At 35.5% G+C, this 24,309-nt stretch overlaps 1 protein-coding gene across 12 annotated transcripts in view; it reads right to left on the bottom strand.

The window, feature by feature from the left end:
* Nucleotides 1–24,309, bottom strand: part of PDLIM5 (PDZ and LIM domain 5) — a 212,149-nt gene that overhangs the window by 124,959 nt on the left and 62,881 nt on the right. For all 12 annotated transcript variants that reach the window (XM_041758599.1, XM_041758591.1, XM_041758593.1 and 9 more), the window contains exon 3: nt 12,817–12,968. In XM_041758599.1, coding sequence (XP_041614533.1) covers nt 12,817–12,968 — 152 coding nt within the window. The remainder of the gene's footprint in view (nt 1–12,816; nt 12,969–24,309) is intronic.

Here is a 24,309-nt window from a genome sequence, read left to right as displayed (position 1 = left end):
TTAGTGAAGGACATTTTGACACTTTAGAGAGAAGAGGGATTTTAAGGCTTTAAAGAAAGAAAGAAATGCAGGAAAATGAACACCTTGAAGGAAGTAGGAGAAAAAGTTAGAGAAAACAGGAAGCATGCTGGCTACTTTAAAAGTGATAGCATAAAAAAAAAAGTGATGGCATTTGGTAAAACCAATTTATTACTAAATCGAGCATATTTCCCACACACAGCGTAAGATACTGATAGGACACCTAAAAAAACACTAATCAAAGCACCAAACAGATGGAAGAACAGAGTAGAGCAGGGTAAACAGACACATGGAGTGATTAAGTTGAGCCCATGGGCTAATATCTGTCTCCTTTTTTTCCTCTGCTACACAACTGCAATCCCAGTGTCACCGCTGTCACAGAGTTGTCACTGCAGGTATTCTGAAAACCGATCAAAAAGAAAACCCAAAGCATTCATAGAGACAAATGGTAAATGTGGACTAAGAGTTTTATGGTTGACAGCTGGAGCTGCATCACTCTAAAATGCTACAAATCTAGGAAGTCTGTTCTCTATACATGAACTTGTCCATGCATTTTAATTTAACTGAAAAACTATTTTACAGATAGAGATATTATTAAAGCTGCTTTAATAAATCCAGAGAATGCATATGTTGGAGCTGCTAAAGGAATGAATGAGGTAATATTACTGCCAGAATATTTTGTGAGCTTCTAAAAAAGCAAATTTTTCAGAGCACTGACTTCTTGTTAATATTTTCCATGGAATTTGAAATTACTGGAATATCAAACAAATGTCTCCATAAACGCCTCTTTCTCTGCCTCATATGAAGCAAATTTAATGGTCAAAAATTCTTATTGTGGTGTATTTGGGAGAATAAAATGCACATTTAGACAACAGGCATTATAATAACTATATAATAAGAATATTTTCTTAATTCCTTTATTTAAAGGGACAGTGTGATGTTGTAGAACAATCGTATTAGGAGGGAAACAGACCTGAGCTTGAATTCTGGTTTATTTACATATAAATTGTATGAATTTGAAGTACAGAGCTTACCCTCTCTATATAGTGGGGTGATAATATCTGTCACAATAATTGCTATGAAGATTAAATGACTAAAATATATTAAGCTCCTAGCTCAGTAACTTGTAAAGTTAAGAATTTAAAATGTCAGCTTCTTTAGGGGAGCCTGGGTGACTCATGTTAAGCATCTGACTTTGGATCAGGTCATGATCTCAGGGTCCTGGGATCAGAGCCCCACCTTGAACTCCCTGCTCAGTGGGGAGTCTGCTTCTTTTTTCTCCCTCTGTCACTACTCCTCCTCCTCCTCCCCCTGCTCCTGCTCTCTCTCGCAAATAAATAAAAATCTTTAAAATAAATAAACAGAATAAAATGCTAGCTTCTTTAATATATTTTACTTACCAAATTCCCACTGCGTGCTAAGAAACAAGACTGAAACTGCTTCCCTAGCAACCTTGAAAAAAAAAACTATTATCTAAAGTTCTTGGAAACATGAAAATTGTTATAACCTATTAAGCTTCTTTTAAGGAACAGATAAGAAAGAAACTCTCTTCTGTGTAATACTAAAATAACTTCAACTGTAAATATTATATAGCAATAGAAATTACATGCAAAAAATAAAAAAACAGCACACCCAAGTTTCAATAAAGTAGCAATTTGCTTTGATCCCTGGAGGTAATTTTTAGGCTCACTCAGAGCAAACAGGCTTCTCATATGAAAATGAAATATACATGAATATTATAGAATTGGAAAAATCTGGGAAAGTGATGATTGTATATTTCAGTGTGTCAAAGAAATTAAAATTCTATTTTGAAAGAGGTAATTAACTAGCTTAACTTTCAAATACAAAAATACTGTTCTTAGTTTTCAGAAAAATTTGGTAACCAGACATATTCTCAGGATAACAAAAACATTCTGGAATAATAAATAATCCACTATTTCAAAGCAGAGTCTATATAACATAATTCCAGTAAAACAAAAGAATCTGGAAAGTCCCTCATATTCATTGTAACAGTATGAATTACACAGGAAAAGACTGCTATTCAACTTCAGCCAAAAAAGTCAAATAAGGCAGACTCAATTGTAAGAGAAGTTACTGAATTCAGGATTATCATCTATGGATTTTTAGTATAAGACAAAAATAAACTCTTGCTGTATTACTTGAGAAATTAAAATTCATGCATACACAAAAATAGATGAATGAAGGACTATTCTTCTTATGCATTTAAATTGCACAGAAAGAGTGTTAATAAGAGATCGTGGATGGTTTAAAAAATTATTAGGACTAGTAACATTTAAAAAACCTGTGGATCAGGGTACCTGGGTGCCTTAGTTAGTTAAGCATTCAACTCTTAATTTTGGCTCAGGACATATCTCAGGCTTGTGAGATAGAGCCCTGCAGTGGGCTCTACCCTGGGCATGGAGCCTACTTAAGATTCTCTCTCTCCTTCTCTCTGTGCCCCCCTCCCCCACCTTTTCTCCTACTCTCTCTCTCTCAAAAAAAAAAAAAAAAAAAGAAAGAACCTGTGTATAAAGCTGGTTTACTGTGAAAATGCAAGCTTTAAAATACATTAAAGAAAAACTAGGGTGCAAAGTTTGACAGTATAAGTAATCTGCCACATATGTTTTGCACAATCACTCTGGTTTACTTTTCAACTCACATACAGCCCAAGCTATTTCAATCTTTGAGACCTTAATAGCAACAACAGCCACTGGAAACAGTTGGGAATGACTTGAATTTCAATCCTTTCAAAAGCCCTTGATGCTATGGACTAAAATGTTTATTTGGAACCCCAAGCAGACTGCTGCCATTAAATATACAAGAATGACCAGATTGTCACTCTATCTCACTAACAGCTTAAGAATTATTCCTAAATTTATCAGGCGAAAGTAGCAAAAATTACTGCAACTTTAAAAGCAGCATTCTCTACAATGAAAGGCAATAAATATTTTTTGAGTATCTTCTAAGTCACCACACTGTGGTTAGGCACTGGAGTATGTAATAAACAGAATTTCATCTCTGTCCTTCAAGAGTTGGGTGTGATCTTCTTGCCACTTAATCAGTATACACATAATATCTTAGCAATTCTTTTCATACAAAGAAATATTGTATGAAAATTTCTCACTTTAAAACTTGAAATCAAGCTAATTTCTTTCTTAAAATGATAATGAAGCTTAATTTGGTAGGATCCAATATGGTAGAATCATTATCCTCATCTGCTAATAAGCTGATGTGACCAGGAGAATCTTTTCCGGTTACTCTGCTCCATCAACTGTCCTACTGTGTATGTCTTTCTGTCTCTGTTTCCCTCCCCATCCTCATGCTATCTCCCCTCACACTCACCTTCCCAGGATGTCTCTGCTCAGGACTCTAGCTCTACTTTTAGATGGCTAAAAACGTTTTGTTTTGGCCACTGGTTCCCAGTCTATGAATCACACTCGAAGCAGATGGAGGTAACTGGCACCCAGGTTTAAGTTTTCACAAGTGAGACATGAATTCATCAGTGTAACTAAGCACTGAACTTAAAGTTGGCCTAAGTCTTGTATATATTTTGATTTTTAAATAAATGTACATTCTTGTACATATATATAGAAAATCTTTTCATTTAAAACTGTAATGTAATACAAAATCTTCAGTTACTAAGAATATAATTATTTCATAATGTGATAGAGGAAACATCGCCCATAAAATATTTGACATTAAAACTAAAAGTCCTGGGACACCTGGGTGGCTCAGCAGTGGAGTGTCTGCCTTCGGCTCAGGGCATGATCCTGGAATCCCAGGATTGAGTCCACATCGGGCTTCCTGCAAGGAGTCTACTTCTCCCTCTGCTTGTGTCTCTGCCTCTCTCTGTGTGTGTGTGTGTGTGTGTGTGTGTGTGTGTGTGTGATGAATAAATAAATAAAATCTTAAAAAATATATATTTAAAAAAAGTCCTTATTTAAGGTTAGAAACCAGATCCCCACACAGTGCGCTCCTTGAGGGCAGGTATGAGGGCTTCCTTTTTATCCTTTTATCCTTTTATCAGCACAGCAAGTGTTCCATTAGTCTATGCTAAACAAATGGATCTTAAACATTTCCATCTAAGATCTAGGCCTTATGACTAGGTGCTATGCCTCTGCCACCACCATACCCTGGGGCCATGCTAATTTACTCAACACTATTCACAGTTTGTCTTGAGATATTCACAAATGTGATTCAATAGGTGATTGAGAAGCATGTGGGAGGTTCAGGCAAGGAATGAGTCTTTCTGATCCTGGTAACAGGGTGAATGGTGGGCCTTACGCCAAGATCAGTGCATCAGGCAATTCAAATTGGTGTAAGATCAGTTCTGACTATGTTAAAAAGTGTACGGAATCTGTGAGACATCCAAGTGTGAAGTACTTTCAGTGAGTGATGTGACAGAAGCAGAACATAGGCTCCAGTAAGCTGAAGAGCAGGGGGAAGGTGAAAGGAGAACAAAGCATGGGTCCAGCAGACTAACAATCTGGACCATCAGCAGCTCTTCCCTCTTTCCTCATAGTACACCACTACTGTGACTTTAAAAATGACTCTCTAAGTTCTAATTTCTCTCATTTGTCCTGTTTTACATTTCAAGCCTTCATGTAGCCAAGTTACTGCAATACTTGCCTGACCAGTCTCCCTGTCTGTGTGTCTCTCCACCTTCTTCCAAGCAGTCTCACTAAATATTACTCTGAAAATGTCACTTTTGGGGTCAAAATTTTTTAATTTTGTGTCTAGGACACTGCAAAGTACTATTCTCATCTACTTTTCCTTTTATTTGTATCTCTATTTCCAACTGGTCAACATGCTCATCCCAATAGATGCCTGAGGAGTGGCTGCCTTCAAACTACCTCAGAGGGTATTCCTCTAGCTGACACATCCTCCTATCTTGAAAGGCTAGCCCAAGTTTCAGCTTTGAATGGGATGCCTATAGTTCTGTACCACTTCCTGTTTCTTCTTATACCAATGAATAGATACAAATTCCTTAACAGCAAAAATCATAAGTCACTCTCTTTATATCTACACCTTATGGCTGCACCTCATAATGCAAACCTGGAGGAAAAGTCCAAATTTTTAAAATCTGGAACATTATGAGATTTTTCATCTGAACTTAATTAACATTTGTGTTAACAAAAAGTTATAAAAAATGATTTCTAAAAGTAACGTAAAAACACGGTCCAAAAGTTAGTAATTTAACTTGATTTTAATGTTACTCAGGAAATTACAGAGTATCCTAAGTTTGGATGGGAGAGAGGGATTTTAAAAATTCAGTTTTTGTGTCTTTCTGACTTAAGTAACAGTGAAAAGAATTATGTCTACACTGCTCCTCTAAGGAGAATAAGAGGAATTAGCAGAATAAATAAAACTAGGTGTGCACTGGTTTCTCTTTGCTGCCATCAATTACTGGTTAAGGCAATAATTTTGAACCGAAGCAGTTGTCAGCTGGCAGTAAGCATGTTTGTATATACTGCACTGTTTTAAAAAGTTTTAATCATAACTGTAAGATCAAAAATCACTGACTTGACTAAAAAAGGCTTTCTTCTAACTTGTAAGATTATCTTTCTTTCTCACAGAACTACCTACCAGACTGCCCTCTCATTTTCTCCATTTCCCTCCAGTCACACCCATTTAGTTGCTAAGAAACAAAATAAATATGGTCTCCAAGAAGTATCTATAGGATAGATACTATATCATGAGGAAAGGAGGAGGAAGAAAGAAAACTTACCTCTACTGTGCCCTTAGTTCTTTACATATGCTAATTCATTTAACCTTTATAAAAGTCCCCAGAAGGCAGTTATTATTATGCTCATAACAAATGGCTAACTGAAATTCAGTCACATTAACTTGCCTAAGATTACATACCTTGAAAGTGGTAAAACTAAGGCTTGCCCCAAGTCTGCCTAATTTCAAAGCCAGTGTTATTACCATTCCCCTTTCTCTTCTGTTTATGACCTTTAAAAAGAAATCTGCAAATACAAACAATTCTACATATTAAAATTTTTCCTTTTTTTTTTTTTTAAAGATTTATTTATTCATGAGACAGAGAGAGAGAAAGGCAGAGAAACAGAAAGAGAAGCCAGCTCTATGCAGGGAGCCCGATGTGGGACTTGATCCTGGGACTCCAGGATCAGGCCTTGGGCCGAAGGCAGGCATTTAACTGCTGAGCCACCCAGGCATCCCTCCAATTCTTTTTCATAGTGAAAAATTTTTTTAAGATTTTATTTATTTATTCATGAGAGACACAGAGAGAGGCAGACACATAGGCGAGAGAGAAGCAGGCTCCATGCAGGGAGCCCGACATGGGACTCGATCCCAGGACTCCAGGATCCCACCCTGGGCAGAAGGCAGGCACTCAACCCCCAAGCCACCCAGGCGTCCGTGCAGCTCTAATTGAAAAATAATCCAATTAAATGTCTTCTAATTCACAGAAATTCAAATATCCCAATAGAGAACTGAAAAAATTTTTTTTAATATTTTATTTATTTATTCAGACACAGAGAGACAGAGAGACAGAGAGAGAGAGAGAGAGAGAAAGAGGCAGAGACACAGGCAAAGGGAGAAACAGGCTCCATTTAGGGAGTCTGACATGATACTCCATCCCGGTCTCCAAGATCAGGTGCAGGGCTGCAGGCGGCGCTAAACAGCTGTGCCACCAGGGCTGCCCTGAGAACTGAAAATTTTGATTAAAAATTTTTTTTTCTAAAATCCTGCCTCTATGCTATTAGTGAAAGAGCAGAGAGGAACCCATAAAGCTAACAGTAATAAAATGTTAAGCAATCTGTTAAAATGAAACAAAAGATGGCTAATAGCTTCGATCTGGTAGAGCAACTACTTTTTCCTTTTTTCTTATAATTCAGTTAGCCTACTAAATTATTCCAATCTGTCATTCACTAGTAGTAGTTACTGGACTTCTGACAATTTTCTTTGTTGTTTGAAAGATGAGGAAGATGGAGGAGGCAGAAAGAGCGTACATCAGTATTTTTCAAAACTCAATCCTTCTAGATCTTTGACTTCCAATCATAATAAGCTATACACTAAATGAAGCCTAAGGAGCAAAAAAAAAAAACAAAAAAAAAAAACAAAAACAAATCATAGATCTGTCACTACCAGTAATATAAAAAACAAGGAAGATTTAAAAAGCTATACATATATATATTCTCTGTGATTCTGAGAGGATTAATTTAAAAATATAAAGTAAGGACAAAGATAATACTTTTTATAATTAAATGTTGTTTAAATATTCATCTGACCTACCTTAAAGGTGAAAACCTTTAAGTCAACAGAATAGTACAAGTTACTTTGTTAACCTGGCACAGTTTAAGATAAGTCCAATGAAGAAAATCCAATTTCCTGATTCTCTCAGCCAAAATAAGCAAACCTAAGTTAGTTTGATCTAACAGCAAGCTCTAGGAAACATATCCATTTACAGCTGAAAAATCAGAACAAGAATCAGAATTTAAGGGAACTTAGAAATCACCCATGACCTCATTTTATAGTCAAGAAAATGAAGTACCAGAAGTTAGTTAACAGTTATTTGACATGGAAGCTTCAGGAAGTAATTTTTTGTTGGCTGAAATAGAATTTTTAAAATGATCCACTTTGAGTTGCATAAAAGTATAGGCAAAATGTACTTGATACTTAAAAATGAAAAAAAAAAACTGCTATTTGCCTAACTTCCCCAAGAGGAAAAATAATTTGAAATAGAATTTTTCATTGTCTGGTTGTACTCAGAATCAGTTCCAGTTGCAGGAGGGCAATAAAAAAGAAACTTCCAATCCTTTTCTAAGAATAAAAGACAAATTAAAATGAAATTTTCCACACTTCATATTCAGATAACCAAAACACAGTGAATCGACTCTTATTTTTTTAAAATATCACAGAGATAATATATTTGCTTTATTAAATGCCCTCAAATTAGACTAGATAGAAAAAAGCTACAAAGCAACCTTAATCATAAGCAACTATCTTTTATCTTTATCTTGCTTTTTCTTATCTAAATCCTATTTTCAGAAATTGAGGTTAGGTCCAAAGAAATCAAGTAAGAGTATATATTATATATTTATTTAATGAATTGATACATATCATTAATACTTAGTACAAAAAATATTCACAAAGCAAAATTGCTGGCAACTTTCATTTTAAAAACAAAAATGACTTTTCTCTTATATTCTCCCCCTGGAGATTCTTGGGTGGAAGTGAGCAAAACTTTGCAAAGGTGGCAACCATCTGGTGTTTCTGACAGTGCTAGAAGGAAAAGGCAGTCCTTTTTGAGGAGAAGCTTGGTCTGCTCCTCCTTCTAGCCCAACCTTTCAATAATGAAGTTGTTTCTCTCCCAGAACCTGCTGTAGATCTGGCCAGGCAGCTACAACTCTTTAAGTCTTTCTCACAATTTTTTTAGGTCCAGGAAGACTTAAATTTGGTTACAAACATTACAGTGACCCACAAGGCCCATCTCAAGCCACTTCCTGCTGCCTCTCCGATCCCACCTCTTACCCTCACAGACACTGCCTTCATTCCCTCTGCTTCTGGCATACTAGACTCCCTGACAAGGCCGCTGTACCATTTCTTCCCTTTGCCTAGGACACACATGACTTACACATCCAATAACTTTCTCACTGAAGCTTTCCTAACCACTCTATTCTAACTTGCAATTCCCCACCCTTGCACTCCCTATCTCCCTTACACACTCTATTTTTCCCCAGTAACACTTACCATCATGTGATATAATATATGCTTTTACTTACTTCTTTATTGTCTATCTCTGCTCACTAAAAGGTCAGCACTGTGAGGCAGAGATTTTTGTCTGTTTTGCTCACTGCATGTCTCCAGCATCTCTAACAGTACTTGGCATATAGTAAAGGCTCAAAAATTACTTATGGAATAAATAAATGATTCCAAGTTTAGGAATTAATTCTGGTATCCATCAAAGATTAATTAAACATTAAGAACACAAAACTATGCAAGATGTTGTTAAATACAGATGGTACAAAAAACATGGTCTTTGCTTTCAAGTATTCTAGCTGGAGAAGCAGAACTAATATACATGGAGTAATTACTTAAATACATAGACAATATTAAGTATGACTATTAACTAATTAGGTTTATTTGTATGATTCATGGAATGTGCCTTGTTATTCCTGGTTATACACCTAGCATATAATTAAATGCTGAATCAAATGGTATAAACTTGTCATACGAGTTCAGAGAAGAAAAAAAAATGAATGTATTGCAAAAGTAAGAAAGGACTATGGGTAGATGATGAGGTTCAACATGGGCTTTGTGGATACAGAGGCTCAACATGGGCTTTGTGGATATAGAGGCATGGGTCAGCAGTGAAGAGGTAAGCTGGCATCTCAGATGAAGTGAATTTTTTAAGAGGACAGCCAGGCAGGTGAGGGACAGTAAGAAACCTATCTTAAGTAAAATGATGTTACTCACTGTGAGTAGTCTGATCTGGGTAGGACAATTTGAGTCTAGATCACAAAGAACCTAATCCTCTGAGCAAATGGACTCAAGTCTGGATGGAATCTCATAGCACATACTGTACCCAGTCTGAGTGCCCTGGAACCCTTCTACCAGTTTGGTACAGCCAACTTATGAAATGCTAACGGTTCACACCAGCAACTTTCTGTGTAAACAAGAGAAACCATTTCCTACCCCCCACCCTGCATGCACACGCACACACACCCACACACATCCATTTCCAGGAAAACTGGTGGCCAATGACTAACAAATCCAAGAGAGAGGGGGAAAAAGCCTTGTTCCCTTGCCTCAAGGCAAGACAGACTCTATGGCACAATTTTGTCCCCAAATTACCTCCTGGATCAAGCTGAGGCTAGATAACCCCTGAAACCACATCCTTGCTCATCTCAGTTGCTTCTTCTTAATCCTCCTTCACCCACTTCATTGTAACATTTCAAAGACCTCTCTTGATATATTACTTGTACACAATTTCTACCTCAGGTTCTGTTTCTAGGGAAACTGGACTATGACAAGTCTGCAAAGGAACGTACTACATATTCACAAAGAAAAGTACATGTTTATGAAGAAAAGAGTTACATAGCACAAGTACTGTTGTAGGTCATTCAGTTTGGAAGGAGAATACAAAACAGTCTGGTTGGTAACAGATGGAATAAAGAGGGTAAGGAGACAGGAAATCAATTAAGGATGCTGTTGTCAAATTTAGAAATCAGTAGAAAAAAATATTTGCTTTGATATTACAACTTAGGAAAAGAAGGGACTTAGTATAGGGAAAGATTGAAGCTAACTCTTCACAATTTTGTTCTTTCCTTAAAAGGCAAAAAATATTTCTTCAATAGTACTGTTAATGTTTTGGGTTTTTTGTTTTGTTTTGTTTTGTTTGTTTGTTTGTTTTGAGAGAGAGAGAGAATGCGTGAGCAAGCAGGGGAGACAAGAGGTAAAGGGAAGAACAGAATCTTAAGCAGGCTCCACACACAGCAGACTACAATACAGGACTGGAATATGATGAGGGGTCTGATCTCATGACCTGATCATGACCTGAGCTGAAATCAAGAGTCGATGCTTAATGGACTAAGCCACCTAGGTGCCCCAGTAGTGACTGTCAATGTTATACCATAAATTCTTTTAAATACAAATCTCAGGGGCACCTGGGTGGCTCAATAGTTGAGCATCTGCCTTTGGCTCAGGTCGTGATCCTGGGGTCCTGGGATCGAGTCCCACATTGGTCTCCCCATGGGGAGCCTGCTTTTCCCTTGGCCTATGTCTCTGCCTCTCTCTCTGTGTCTCTCATGAATAAATAAAATCTTTTAAAAGAAATTAAAATAAATAAATGCAAATCTCTTTTCAGGTTGACATTATTTAACACAAGAAGTATTCAAAAGTTGAGAATTACAATGAATAACAACAATAATAACAACTCTAAAATTTGTTCTCATGTTTTGGGCCCTGAATATCTATATTCAGAAATACTGAAGATTAAGCAGTATCTCCAAATATATAAAATGACTTGGTTTGTTAAATCCCATAGTCAGGTAGCTTAAAAGAATCTTTATGAAGGTGAGTAACAGATTACTTAAATTGGAAATACATGCAAACAAGGTAACATCTGGTTTTCATCTGTTCTTATGGGACCCAGAAGTATTTTCAAAAGAAAATAAGATACTGGGTCCTGGGTCATAACATGTGCAGCACAATGTGAAAATAGGTATGCTGATATGAAAGAAATGATACACAACCCAGCAAAAGAGCTTATACTTTAAATAAACTCTCAACTTTAGGATTTGAGAAACAGCCCATCATCATCATCTATATTTATTTTATTTTGTTAATATCTCAAATTACGCTTCTTGACTTCATGGTACCCTTTCAAAATTCATGTTTAGTAAAAACGACTATAAATAAAAATGACTACTTTTCATTTAGTTAGTAACAATAATTTTGTGTTAAAAGTCTCAGTACTTAGAACATAATGGACATTAAAAAAACAGAACTTTTTAGTAAGATTATTTTTTTCTTATTGACTACTTTATATGCATTAAAATGTATATCTAACAGCTATCAAAATTTAAATACAAATAACCTTTGAACAAACAGTCCCACTGATAGGAATTTCTCCCACACACAAAAAAAAGGGGGAGGGTGGGAGGGGCTGCTTACATCAAAGTAATTCTGTAAGTCTAAGTTCATAAAACTTTCTCCTACTCCATTTTTTTTTTTTCTCCTACTCCATTTTAAGACCAAATTGACACTCTTCCAGACAAGTACATATAGCTTACCCTGTATATATCTTTTAAATAGTCCCAGGAGAGGCTCCAAGAAAAAAAAAAGGTTCCATAGCCAAATACATTTGGTACTACATATGTTATCCCCCTCTTAAAAATTAACAAAATACACAATAACTTACAGAAGCCTCCAGGATATTTTGGGGGGGAAATGGTGTTTTCCAGATGTTATAGAAATAGAACACTTTTGCAATCATCAAAAACAAGACTTATTTAAAGCCTTCCATACCCAGCTGATAAATGATAGATACTTGCCTTATAAACCTTAAAGGTTGAGAGCTATCAGTGAGACACCCTCTCCCCACTCCCTTTCACCTCCCTTCCCCCCTTGGCCCAAGATACTGCAGTAATTATAACATTATAATTCATAATAATCATAGGGAACTTACTAAAATATACTTCTTGGTCCTTTCAGATAACTTTTGATTTCTATCAGTATTTTTAGCAAGCAATCCACATGATTTCAAGGCAAGTGAAATGCTGAAATGCTCAAAATGCCTGATACAGTATAATCAATGAGATGATTAGCTATGCTACAACTGAGGCTAGAGTAACTTTAAAAAACAAAAACAGTAAATTCAGAAAATCTGTATTTCAAATGAGTATATTAAAATTACATTTTTCAACCCAGTAAAAAAAAGGGCAAAAGACATACTAAGAAAAGCCAAAATTATCTTAAAAGAATACCCTCTAATATACTACCCAGAATATTAAAGCCAAGGGTTTTACCCTATTATAAGAATTTTTAGCCTGCACTGTATTGAGACATCTCAGGAATTCTTAGATTTTTCTAAAATTATATATATAATTTGTATGAGTACATGAATGCATGTCTTTTTATGCGGAAATAATCCATAGGTTTCACCAGTTTTTCATACTGCTCAATTACTCCATTTAAAAGCCATTTCATTTTTTATTTATCTACCTGAAACAATGGTAGTAGAAACTTCTTAATTAACAAGACAAATCAGATACACAAAAACACACTCCTCAGCATTGTTTCTCTCTCAGAGGCAAACAAAATGCAAGTTACCTTTGCAGAGTCATATTCAAAGAGCCTGTACAACCCTTAATCTTGTTCTGGGCTTCAAGATGAGTCATTCCATGTGCACTTATTCCATCAATGCTGAGAACCACATCGCCTATTCTTACATTTGCCTGGGATGCTTTGCCGCCATCTTTCAGCTGTAATAAATACATTTCATTAGGAGTGTCACTCTTTAGAAAACAGAGAATAACAAACACAGATGAAAATTATGCTTCTGCTGTATCAAGTGTATTAATATACTTTTAGACAAAATAATAAAAAGTCATCTTGGTTTAACAAGTAAAGTCAAAATTCAAGTGACTTTCATGTTTATTTCCTTAAATTCTTATTTGCTCTCTAAAAAACTAAAAGAATTTTCTGAAAAAGTTCCCTGGTAATTTCTCCATTCTTTTATTGTGTAACAGTAGCGTGAGATTGTTATGAATGAGGAAGAGAAGTAACCAAGGAAATTACATTTTAGAATCTGTAAAATTCTTTAAACAACTGTATTTTTGTTTTAGCACAAAGAATATTACAGAGGATCTATTGAACAATCCTTCCCGTTAAGCCCAATTCCTACCAAGTGTTTGGGGTCCTGAATTCTTTTAGATCACAGGCCCAAACATATTTTACATTAGATGTGCTTCCTGCTCAAGACATTTAGTAGGAGAGAATGGAAGACAGTTGTGTCTGAGACTGTCAGACTTTTTTGTGTATCACAATCTCCAATCTTTCCTCTCTTCTCTAAAAACTTTTCTATGTGTTCACATAACTTAGTTTGATCTCCTTAAAAGTTCATGTGTATCTATTTCATTGCTCCAAAAGAAGCAAATATAAAATAATAGTAAAGTGAAAGATGATGTAATTTTAACACATACCTAGAAACACGGAAAAAGTACAAATCAAAAGAAACCATTCTAGGGATCCCTGGGTGGCGCAGCGGTTTGGCGCCTGCCTTTGGCCCAGGGTGCGATCCTGGAGACCCGGGATCTAATCCCACATCGGGCTCCTGGTGCATGGAGCCTGCTTCTCCCTCTGCCAGTGTCTCTGCCTCTCTCTCTCTCTATGACTATCATAAGTAAATAAAAATTAAAAAAAAAACAAAAGAAACCATTCTAATTCAAATGATAAGCTAGGAATTCAGTAAGTACAAGTAGGTAACACTGAATATTGGATTGTTAGAACACAGGTGAGACTTCACCCAAAAAAAAGAAAGAAAGAAAATAACCAATATTCCTCAAATACTAAAAGATTTTATACAGTTTCTCTTTGGAATGATGAAAAAATTCTGGAAGTGGACAGCAGTGATGGTTGTACAACACTGTAACTGTACTTATTGCAAGTGAATTGTACACTTAAAAATGGTTAAAATGATTAACTTTTATGATTACCACAATTTTTTAAAAAATGAAAAAAAAAGGGATGCCCGAGTGGCTCAGCAGTTGGGTGTCTGCCTTCGGCCCAGGGCGTGAACCTGGAGTCCCGGGATCGAGTCCCACATCAGGCTCCCCACAGGGAGCCTGCTTCTCCCTCTGCCTGTGTCTCTGCCTCTCTCTCTCTCTCTCTCGTCTCTCATGAATAAATAAATAAATAAAATCTTAAAAAAAAATGAAAAAAAAAACCCTAAATATTTTAGAGAACATTGTGCTAAAATTACCTCCTGTTTATATCCCTCAGCAAATTAAACAAGAACCAAGTACTGGAATTCACAACTTGGAAGCAAAGCAATAAATATAATAGCATATGTTCACTTAGGTTAGGTTTTGATTATCATCAGCTGTCAAACCCTTTCCTTAAAAATAATGATCGAGACAGACCAATATTAGTATACGAGAACAAGTATCTGGATCTAAAATCAAGAAAATAGTAGTGAAGGTTAGATTCATTGAGAAAGGGCCCATGTCTGTGCTCCTCTCTACTTTACCCTAATGCTACAAGTGTGCCTAGCATACTACAGACCTTCATGGAATATATACTGAATGAATGAATGCCACATATTTATTATTATTATTATTATTATTATTATTATTTAAAGATTTCATTTATTTATTCATGAGAGACACAGAGAGAGAGGCAGACACACAGGCAGAGGGAGAAGCAGGCTCCATGCAGGGAGCCCAACCTGGGACTTGATCCCAGAACTCCAGGATCACACCCTGAGCCAAAGACAGACACTCAACCACTGAGCCATCCAGGTATCCCATGTATTTATTATTTAATAGTGGCAATGGTTTGTTTTAAATTATGAAATTAGGGGGGGGGCACCTAGCTGGCTCAGTCGGTAGAGCATGCAACTCTTGATCTCAGGATTGTGAGTTCGAGCCCCATGCTGGGTATGGAGCTTACTTCATTAAAAAATAAATTAAATAAAATAAATTGTGATATTAGGAAAAACTAAAATTTAACATAATTAGAAATTTATTCCATTTTAAAACACAACTATCAAGTGACTAAATTCTTGAAATTAGTAAGAAAAAATACTTGAGCAAAGCTATATAAAACCTCACAGACATGAAGTGTTAAAAAAGATTCTAAAACTTTCAAATGAAATATTCTCTATCACATACATAGTGTATCATGATTTTGTTTTCATCTTTACACTAATAGAAATAATCCTCTCAGCTGCTGCCAAGAGATTTAAGAGTAAAAAAATTAGAATGTTGACACTAAACAAAATTTCCAGAGTAACAAAACAGATCAAAATTTAACTCATGGCAAACTTATCAATATAGTTATATCATATATGCATACATGTACACATATACACACCTTTTATTATATATCATATGATTGACAAAGTACTTCCAAAATTCAACAAAAATTAAATGGACTAGATTTCAGAATCACAGGATGAAGAAAAAAATAAAATAGAACTTTATTAAGCATATTTTAAAATACTATAAAGGCAGATATATTTATTAAAATATGAAAGCTGTGGGGGGTAGGGAAAAAGTCTTTAAAAACAGTATAACTACATTAAGGGATACAGTTTTACTACATTAAGTAACAGGTGAACTGTCTTTTAATAAGCAGTATTTCTTTTTATGACTTTAAATATAAAGAAACCACTTAATAGCAGAATATGAACTGTCCTTCCCAAATGCACCGAACTAAACTGTTAAAATTGTGAAGGATATTTACAAAGAGAACTGTTCCTAAAATCCAGCAGTGCTGGATTTTATAAATGGGACTTATTTATAAGGTTGTTATAATGATTGTGTGAGGTAAGAGCTCAATAGACATTAACTATTATTTCCTTGACTTCAGATTATTAACCTGAGAAATGTACAGGCTATACTAAATTATCTTAAAGGTCCCTTCCAGTTTTAAAAGTTTATCTATCTGGGGTACCTGCGTAGCTCAGTCAGTTGAGCATTCAACTCTTCGGTTTCAGCTCAGGTCCTGATCCCCGGGTCCTGGGACTGAGCCCCTTGCCAGGGTCCATTCTCAGTGGGGAGTCTGTTTGAGATTCTCCCTCTGCCCCTCCCCCTGCTCACTTTCTCTCTCAAATAAATAAATCTTTAAAAAATAAAATAAAAGTTTACCTATGGGCTATGTGCACAAAGGTATAGATCTAATCCTAAAAGAAGAGTTAAGTTTGAACGATTTCATTGGTTGAGCAAAGGAAAATCTATTCTCTTCCAAACTGAGCAAATGAATTGAAATTTGAATCCTGGTAATGAGAGAAGCTATCAAATAATTTATCCTAGATTTTATTTTAGCCAAGAAAGGAAGTCAAGCACTAAAATAAATAGAGATAGATAGATAGAGACAACCAGAAATAGAACACAGCTAAATTACCTCACAATTTCTCACATAAGGTAGCCTTAAAATAGAAACACTGAAACCTATGCACATTTCCTCTAAATGTACTCAACAAAAGCAATTTAAATACTCTCAACCAGTAGTAATATAAAGATAATGAACAATGTAGAAAGAAAACAATCTGATCAAATCCAATGTCACAACTAGGTAAAACTTTTCTTACTCCTATGTTCCAGCTGCCTACTAGATTCTAAAATCCCATGATCTCAAGATGTTCAAATCCAACTTCTTAGAAGTATCTATCCCTTTTGGAATGCTTTTACTCTAACTGCCACCCTTATTTTTAAATGGTGGAGCATAGAAACCCTATAGCCCCTGTGAATTCTGCTTCTACCATCTAGGGAAATTACCAAATTGTGCCTATCCTTCCATTCCTTTCCCATGCTTGTCCAAACTCTGAACATCTGTCACCTTGACTTTGCCTACTACCTACAAGAGTTTCCTAAAGACCTCCCTACCATCAAACTCTTCATATTCCTCCCCTTTTCCTCAATCTTCACATTTCCATAATGGTGGCCCTATTACCACTTCATACTGGAGAGTCCCAATCATGTCAACTATTTATAAAAGAGGGTGAAAAAACTTCAAATATCTTCTTGCTTCCTACAATTTAGAAAAAAGCTAAAGCCTGAATTATGAATCATCTATAACTTGTTACAGTCAGAGATCATGTTTTAGAATTTGTTCTTCTCCAAGAGCCTTGAATATTGTAGGTATTAGAAAAATATCTATTTAAACTATAGTAAATAAGAAATCAATATATCACACATCAGTTTACTATGCTAAATTCTAGTAGAATATATTTAATTCACCAAAGAGAAAAATGGATCTAATCTGAATACAAGAATCTTTGATGAATTAGGCTGAACTGATCTAAGTAAGGTCAAAACTCAAACCACATTTCTAATAGAACAAAGTAAATTCATTTTGGATAATAGTTAGTGATATATCTTTCCCAGGATCTTCAAAGAAATATCACAATCTTCTTAATATCCTTATCTAACAAGTGTTAGGAAGAACTTGATTATGGGGCAGCTGGGTGGCTCAGTCAGTTCAGCATCGAACTCTTGATTTCAGTTCTGGTCATGATCTCAGGACCATGGACCTGGTTAAGATTCTCTCTCTATCCCCCTGCCCCTCTCTGCCCCTAGCTCATCCTCTCTCTCTATCATAAATAAATAAACAAGAGCTTAATTGTATTTATTAATCACAACTTTTTCTCAATGATCAGAAATGGAGGGCAGCCCAGGTGGCTCAGTGGTTTGGCACCGCCTTCAGCCCAGGCCGTGATTCTGGAGACCCGGGATCGAGTCCCACGTCAGGCTCCCTGCATGGAGCCTGCTTCTCCCTCTGCTTCTGTCTCTGTCTCTCCCTGTGTCTCTTGTGAATAAATAAATAAAGTCTTAAAAAAAAAAAGAAATGGAAACAAATGTCCATCACCATCTATCCAATCTTTCATATTATTTAAACTGTCAAACAAATTCCTTTTTGTCTATAGTTTTTTGAGGACAGTAATACTAATCATCTTGCGTTTTTAATATTAACATCTTTTCTAAATCTCTAACCATCTTTAGTATGTGATACTTAGGTTTTTCTATTCACACAATTTAAAGACCATGAAGAGCCTGAACTAATGCTGTATGTATAATATGTATAGTGGGAAAGGCCCAATGCACAGAAACAAATTTAACACTTGTTAAATCCTATGAGCTTCATTTACCCCAGAACCACCTCCTCAAGCCATCCACTCATTAGAAAGATAAATGTTTTTCTTCCCCCCTAAATTGGGTAGGATGTCACATTATTATGAATTGTTAGCAGCTAAGGAAAAACTACAAGGTCACTCATTATTTGCACAGTTCATTTTTTCTTTGTTTTTCCAAGTCTGAATAGCTTGCATTCATTTGAAAGAATAATCTTTCTGTCATCAGTAAATCTTGTACATATTATATGACAGTCATAAGTGTATGTGTATTTCATAAATGTACAATGTGTAAGAAGAAAGAAGTAGTGGGAGGCTCCTGTGTCAAGCTCAGCATAAATCAAACTAATCACAAGCAAATGCTTCCCCTTTGATCCTGAGATGTACTTTTTATTACTGTTGTCCAATATTCCTTAAACTTAATTGTAGCTATATGTTTCTTTAAAAACACCACTTTCAAAAAAATAAAAATAAAAAAATAAAAAATAAAAACACTGCTTTGCGGTCTCAAGTTGCAAGCATACGTGGCTGTACATGTTGGAACTACTTCTGAGCTTCTGTTTACAGATGCAGAAATGAAGGTAAATCAGGACAACTATATCCTCTTCAAGAGAATGGTATCTCTACTGAGCCTCCCTATTAATCAAGATGAAACAGGCTCTACTATCAATCACCTATACTTGGACTAAAACCTCTATGGATTCATTTTAACCCTTTATCTGCAATTACAGATGACAGGAAGTTTTCTCTTGAAAAGGAAGTCCAGTCTTCAGTAAGCAGATGGGTAGACTCTGTGTGTGTGTGTGTGTATAGTGTATAGTTATGGGAAAGGATGAAAGGCACCACCAGCTTGGGCATTCTCCATCTTACTTTAACCAGGAAATACCCAAAGATAAAGTATCTTCACTCATTTTAGAGGAGAAGCTCTTCTCATGTATTTTTCTATCCTGAGAAACAAATGACCCAGAAAAAGTAATTAGGACTATTTACTGAGCAACAATAGTAAACAAGCAACTATGAGATACCCTTTATCTTTCTTAGCCATTATCAGGTAGTTTTAGTCCATGTTACAGATAGAAAAAGTGAGCTTCAAAGGGACTGCCTATGTCCATACAGCAAATAAGAACACAGTATAGAGCACAGGCTTTGTTATCAGGCAAACATGAGTTCATATTCATGTTCGGCCATTTATTGGTTCTGTGACATGAATTTATTAGACCTCTGTAAGCTTCGTTTATCTCTCATTAAAAAGAAGACTACTATTCCACCTGCCTCACAGAACATTCAAGCAGATAAATAAAACACTAGCATAGTACATACCGCACAATGCAAGATAAATGTTCACTATTATCATTATTATACCATGCCACCAATTCACATAGGCTGGACGCCTGTTTCAAGGACATACAGGGCAGAGAAGACAGCTTTTCAAACTGATCAGTCAGACCTTCTGGCTTCTCTTTTCCTCCATAAGTAAAGACAAAATATCCTTTCTTCATTCACTCTATTCCTTTAGCTTCTCTAAGCTTAAAGTTTTCCTTTATACAGCAAGAGAGCTAGATACATCACAGGATCAGAACCAGCTTGCCATGTTCTCTTTCTCTGCTTACCACTATCAAATTCTGAATTTTCCAAACTCCATTCTCAGAGGATGGTGATCTCACATGACTGCTTCCCAGGTCAGGTGTTGCCATTGTACCAAGAGCACAAAGAATAAGAATCAATAAGATAATATTGGGGAAGAAGCCTTGAAATGGGGGTTAACAAATGACAGGAAGGAAAGAAAACACACAGCAAAAGGAACGAAAAAGGGCACTGGCACAGAGAGTAGAATAGGAAACCACGATTATGAGAGAAGAAAGGGCCATGAAGTATCTGAGGTTTGGTAAACTAGATCTAGGCCTTATCTCTGGGTCTATTGTACATCCAGGGGCACATGCATAAGATAATATTTAAAGTGAACAGAACATCAAAATAAGAATTAATTATGGGAGATTTTATACTTTGAGTTGAATAAAATAACCTAATGACTATTAATAACTATGATTTAGAGCCAATTAACTCACAGTAATACTAATGTGTACCATTAAACGTGTCATTAACTTTATTGTACTCAAATAAAATTTATAACTAAACTTCTCCCAAATGCTTAGCCTCCATGCAAATGTGTGGTTCCAGAAGCATTTCTTCTTAAAACCTTTTTAAAAATATATATATACATTTTATTTGAGAGAGGGAGCACATGCACAAGTGTGGGGAGGGACAGAGGGACAAGCAGCCTGACATAGGGCTCAATCCCAGGACTCTGAATTGAAGTCAGACACTTAATCAACTGAGCCACCAAGCACCCCTCTTCTTAAAACTTTTTAACATGAGAGAAAAGTAGCACTACATCTTTATAAAATTGCATTAAAAATATAAGTATCTCAGAGCATGCCACTTAAACAAAAATCTCAAAAAATGCACTAAATAGAACACTTATCTTAACCACAAAGAAGTATGCTATTTGGGATTCATCAGAAGTTAGAGATACACCTGTTAGACTAACCCTTTCCTGTAGCTATTACCTCTTGAAAGCAAGCATATCACAGAAACAAAATAATCACAGAACGCATAGCAAAAAAACAAAATAAATGAAATCATTATAGAGCTCTCACTTTTAAAAATTAAAATCCAATATGGTGGATATCATTTAAATAAATTTAACTGCCTAAGATTTCTCTTAAAAATGAGCATTTAGGGGCACTGGGGTGACTTAGTTGGTTATGTGGCCAATTCTTGATTTCGGTCAAGTCATGATCTCAGAGTTTTAAAACTGAGCCCTGCTTTGGGCTCTGCACTGGGCATGGAGCTGGTTAGGATTCTCTCTCTCTCTCTCTTTCTCCACCTTCCTCTGCCTCACCTCACCCTATCTCTTTAAAAAAAAAAAAGAGCATTTAATATAGCTACTATATTGCCCTAAGCTTTCTCAAAAAGAGGCAAAATGTCTAACCACAGTAGTGACTGCAACACTGTCTTAGAATTCTCTAATGAAACGTATCCTTCCAAATCATAGGGAATTCCCAATATACATACAAAAACCTACATGAGCCTTTCCTTGGAAATAAGCCAGCAGTTACAAACCTCAGAAAATAGATGTCAGCAATAGAAACGATTTACTGAAGATATATATGACCAAGTATATTACAGAGATCACTTTATAAAATAGATAACACCATTTCAATAATCAGATGTTTATTATGAACAATTTATGCTGGTTCAAAAAATTACTTTGGTAGTTATCCTGTTATATTCTATGGGCAACAAGCAGGAGACAGGTACCTATATCATGCACCACAACCAACATGCAAGTTTTCAACCTCTGCATATTTTCAACAAATATGGAATGCTTGGAAATGTATGACCCTAACACCATGGGTATGACAAGAATGCCCTCAGACTTATTAAATGTAAAAAAGGAATATATAAATATGACAGCTACAGAAAGAAACACTACCAGAAGTTTCCCATGTCCGAAAACCCTGGGAACTAAACCATGGGAAAATAAAAGATGCTATTTTTCTAACAGTGATTTACCAAAATTTGGATAAATATACTAATAAAATTGTATCAATCTAACCAATAGGATTTTCTGGAAGCAGAGAAAAGCACTAAGGAAAGTCTTATTTTGAAAAACTCCTAAGTATTGGGAAATCTTTAATTTTGCTTTAAAAACATACTTTCTAACACCTATTGTAGGTTAAAACATTTAAATCCAGGCTTACGAGTCTCTGGTTGCAAGTCTCCAGGTATTTATCTCTCACATACTTCCCAGAATACCACGGATGTGGCTTTTGCACTGCTACCCCTCAAAAAAACATAAGAATGTATGAGAATTATCCCAAAATAGGGAACTCACAGAACTTGTTTTCCTGACAATGAGTATTACTTAATCGTCAACCAAATATCACAAATAAACAAAAGTAGCAGAGTTTTTAACCATTAAAGTGAGAAGTAAAGAATATTTGAAAAGTACTAAATTTTTCTCAAACGTATCCTTTAAGTCTTTTTATCAAATCCTAATATATTTACCATCACTCCAGTACTTGTTAATCTGCCTTACAATATAAAGTTGTTTTGTCATGCATTATCTATTCTTAGATAGTGTTGGCACTTCAATCAGCCTGTAGATGCTACTCAACTACATATAAAAAGCGAATCTCTGCCTTGGATGTTTAATGTGAACATGTATGCCCCTTTAAAATTTGAGGCTACTTTGGATTCATTTTAATACTCTTTCCTGTGGGGAAAAAAATGATCTGGCTTTTGTATATTAGAATGGTAACATAAAACAATCACTGATGTCTCTCCGTGAGTAAATATGTAAACTCCTGACCCATGTGAGTAGTGGTTACTTTAACTATGGGCCTTATTTTAACTATGGTTCAAACTGTAATCAATTTTACCCAAAAGTCTGAGAATACACCTTATTTGGTAGCAATGAAGAGAATACCTCAAAGTATGTGTCATTATGCCTCACAAAACCAAAGCAAAATAAGAGGGTGATTATGTCTTCTCTTTCCTTATGTAGCCTCTGAGCTACCTAGTTCAAACACAAGGCTTGTTAATACTGTTTGTTCTAGGGGCACCTGGATAGCTCAGTCAGTTAAGTGTCTGCCTTCGACTCAGGTTGTCGTCTTGGGGTCCTGGGATGGAGCCCTGCATTGGGCAACCTGCTCAGCAGGAAGCCTGCTTCACCCTGTCCTCCCTGCTTGTGCTTTCTCACTAGCTATCTCTGTCTCTCTCAAATAAATAATAAAATCTAAAAAAAAAAAAAAAAAGTTGTTTGTTCTAGACTCTAAATCTCTTTTCCAAGATGAGTCCTTCTTTACTGAAATAACGTCTTTATTCTTCTTTATCAACATCCTAATAAAATAGAAACATGCCTTCTTAAATTGTAATTCACTATTAAAACACCACATAACAGTTTTATTTTATAGCTAATCCATACGTGTTTAAGCCCAGATATTTAATGTGCTTTGTAGTTAATGTGTGAATATAATTAATTCTACCAGTAACGTGAAAGTACAGTGGTTTAATTTAAAAAAAAAAAAAACACATACAAACATCTCTAAATCAAACAAATTTGTTAATTACAGAGAAATTTGTGTTTCTATATAGTCCACTTTATAATAATAAGGAAAATGGTAATAAATGTCACAGGTAACTATAAAGGTTAAAAATGAATCGGTCAACTCTAGTTTACCTAAGAACAGATTAACGCTGAAATTCAACCTTCCCTCCTTACTAGTATGAGATGAATTCCCTAAAATTATATGCAAATTGTATACAACTATACATGTATTTTCCATTAAGTAAGTTCATAGCTTTCCCCAAATTCTCAAAGGCATCTATGACAAAAAAAAATGTTAAGAATGAATGATTTAATGAAATCTTAGAACAGTGTTTCTCAAAGTGTGGTTCCTAAACTACCAGTGGTAGCATACTTTTATGAGAGGGAAAAAATTCACCAGCCCTTCAAAACCCACAAGCTAAAGATGTTTCAAAACAAAACAAAATGCATTAGCATCGTGAAAACTTAAGAATTCAAAGCAGAAAGAAAAAGAATTCAAAGTAGAATTAATATTTACTTAATGTGGTACAAAATTATGACTTCACATGCTAATGGCAGGTAAGTATTAAAGCAAGGACTCACTTTTTAAAAATTCCTATAATCTTCATAATGTAAATCACTAATATTTAATAAGGGCCTATTCCATTAAGGCACTGCATTTGATACTAAATTCAGAGAAAGGTATTAAGAACTGGAATAGCCCTATCCCTCATCTACTATTTAACTTGTCACATGTGTATGTAACTTTCCATAAAGTGGTACTCCTCAAATGATCTGTGGTGAAAGACACTATCTTTGGGGAAAACGTTTTCCCCCAATCTGCCTTATACCAATTTTTCTGTAATCTATAATAAAGACA

Source organism: Vulpes lagopus, chromosome 6, assembly GCF_018345385.1.
Source record: "Vulpes lagopus strain Blue_001 chromosome 6, ASM1834538v1, whole genome shotgun sequence".
In the NCBI taxonomy this organism is placed as follows: domain Eukaryota; kingdom Metazoa; phylum Chordata; class Mammalia; order Carnivora; family Canidae; genus Vulpes; species Vulpes lagopus.
Note: the sequence above shows the minus strand (reverse complement) of the source record. Positions and strands in the feature narration are given on the sequence as shown.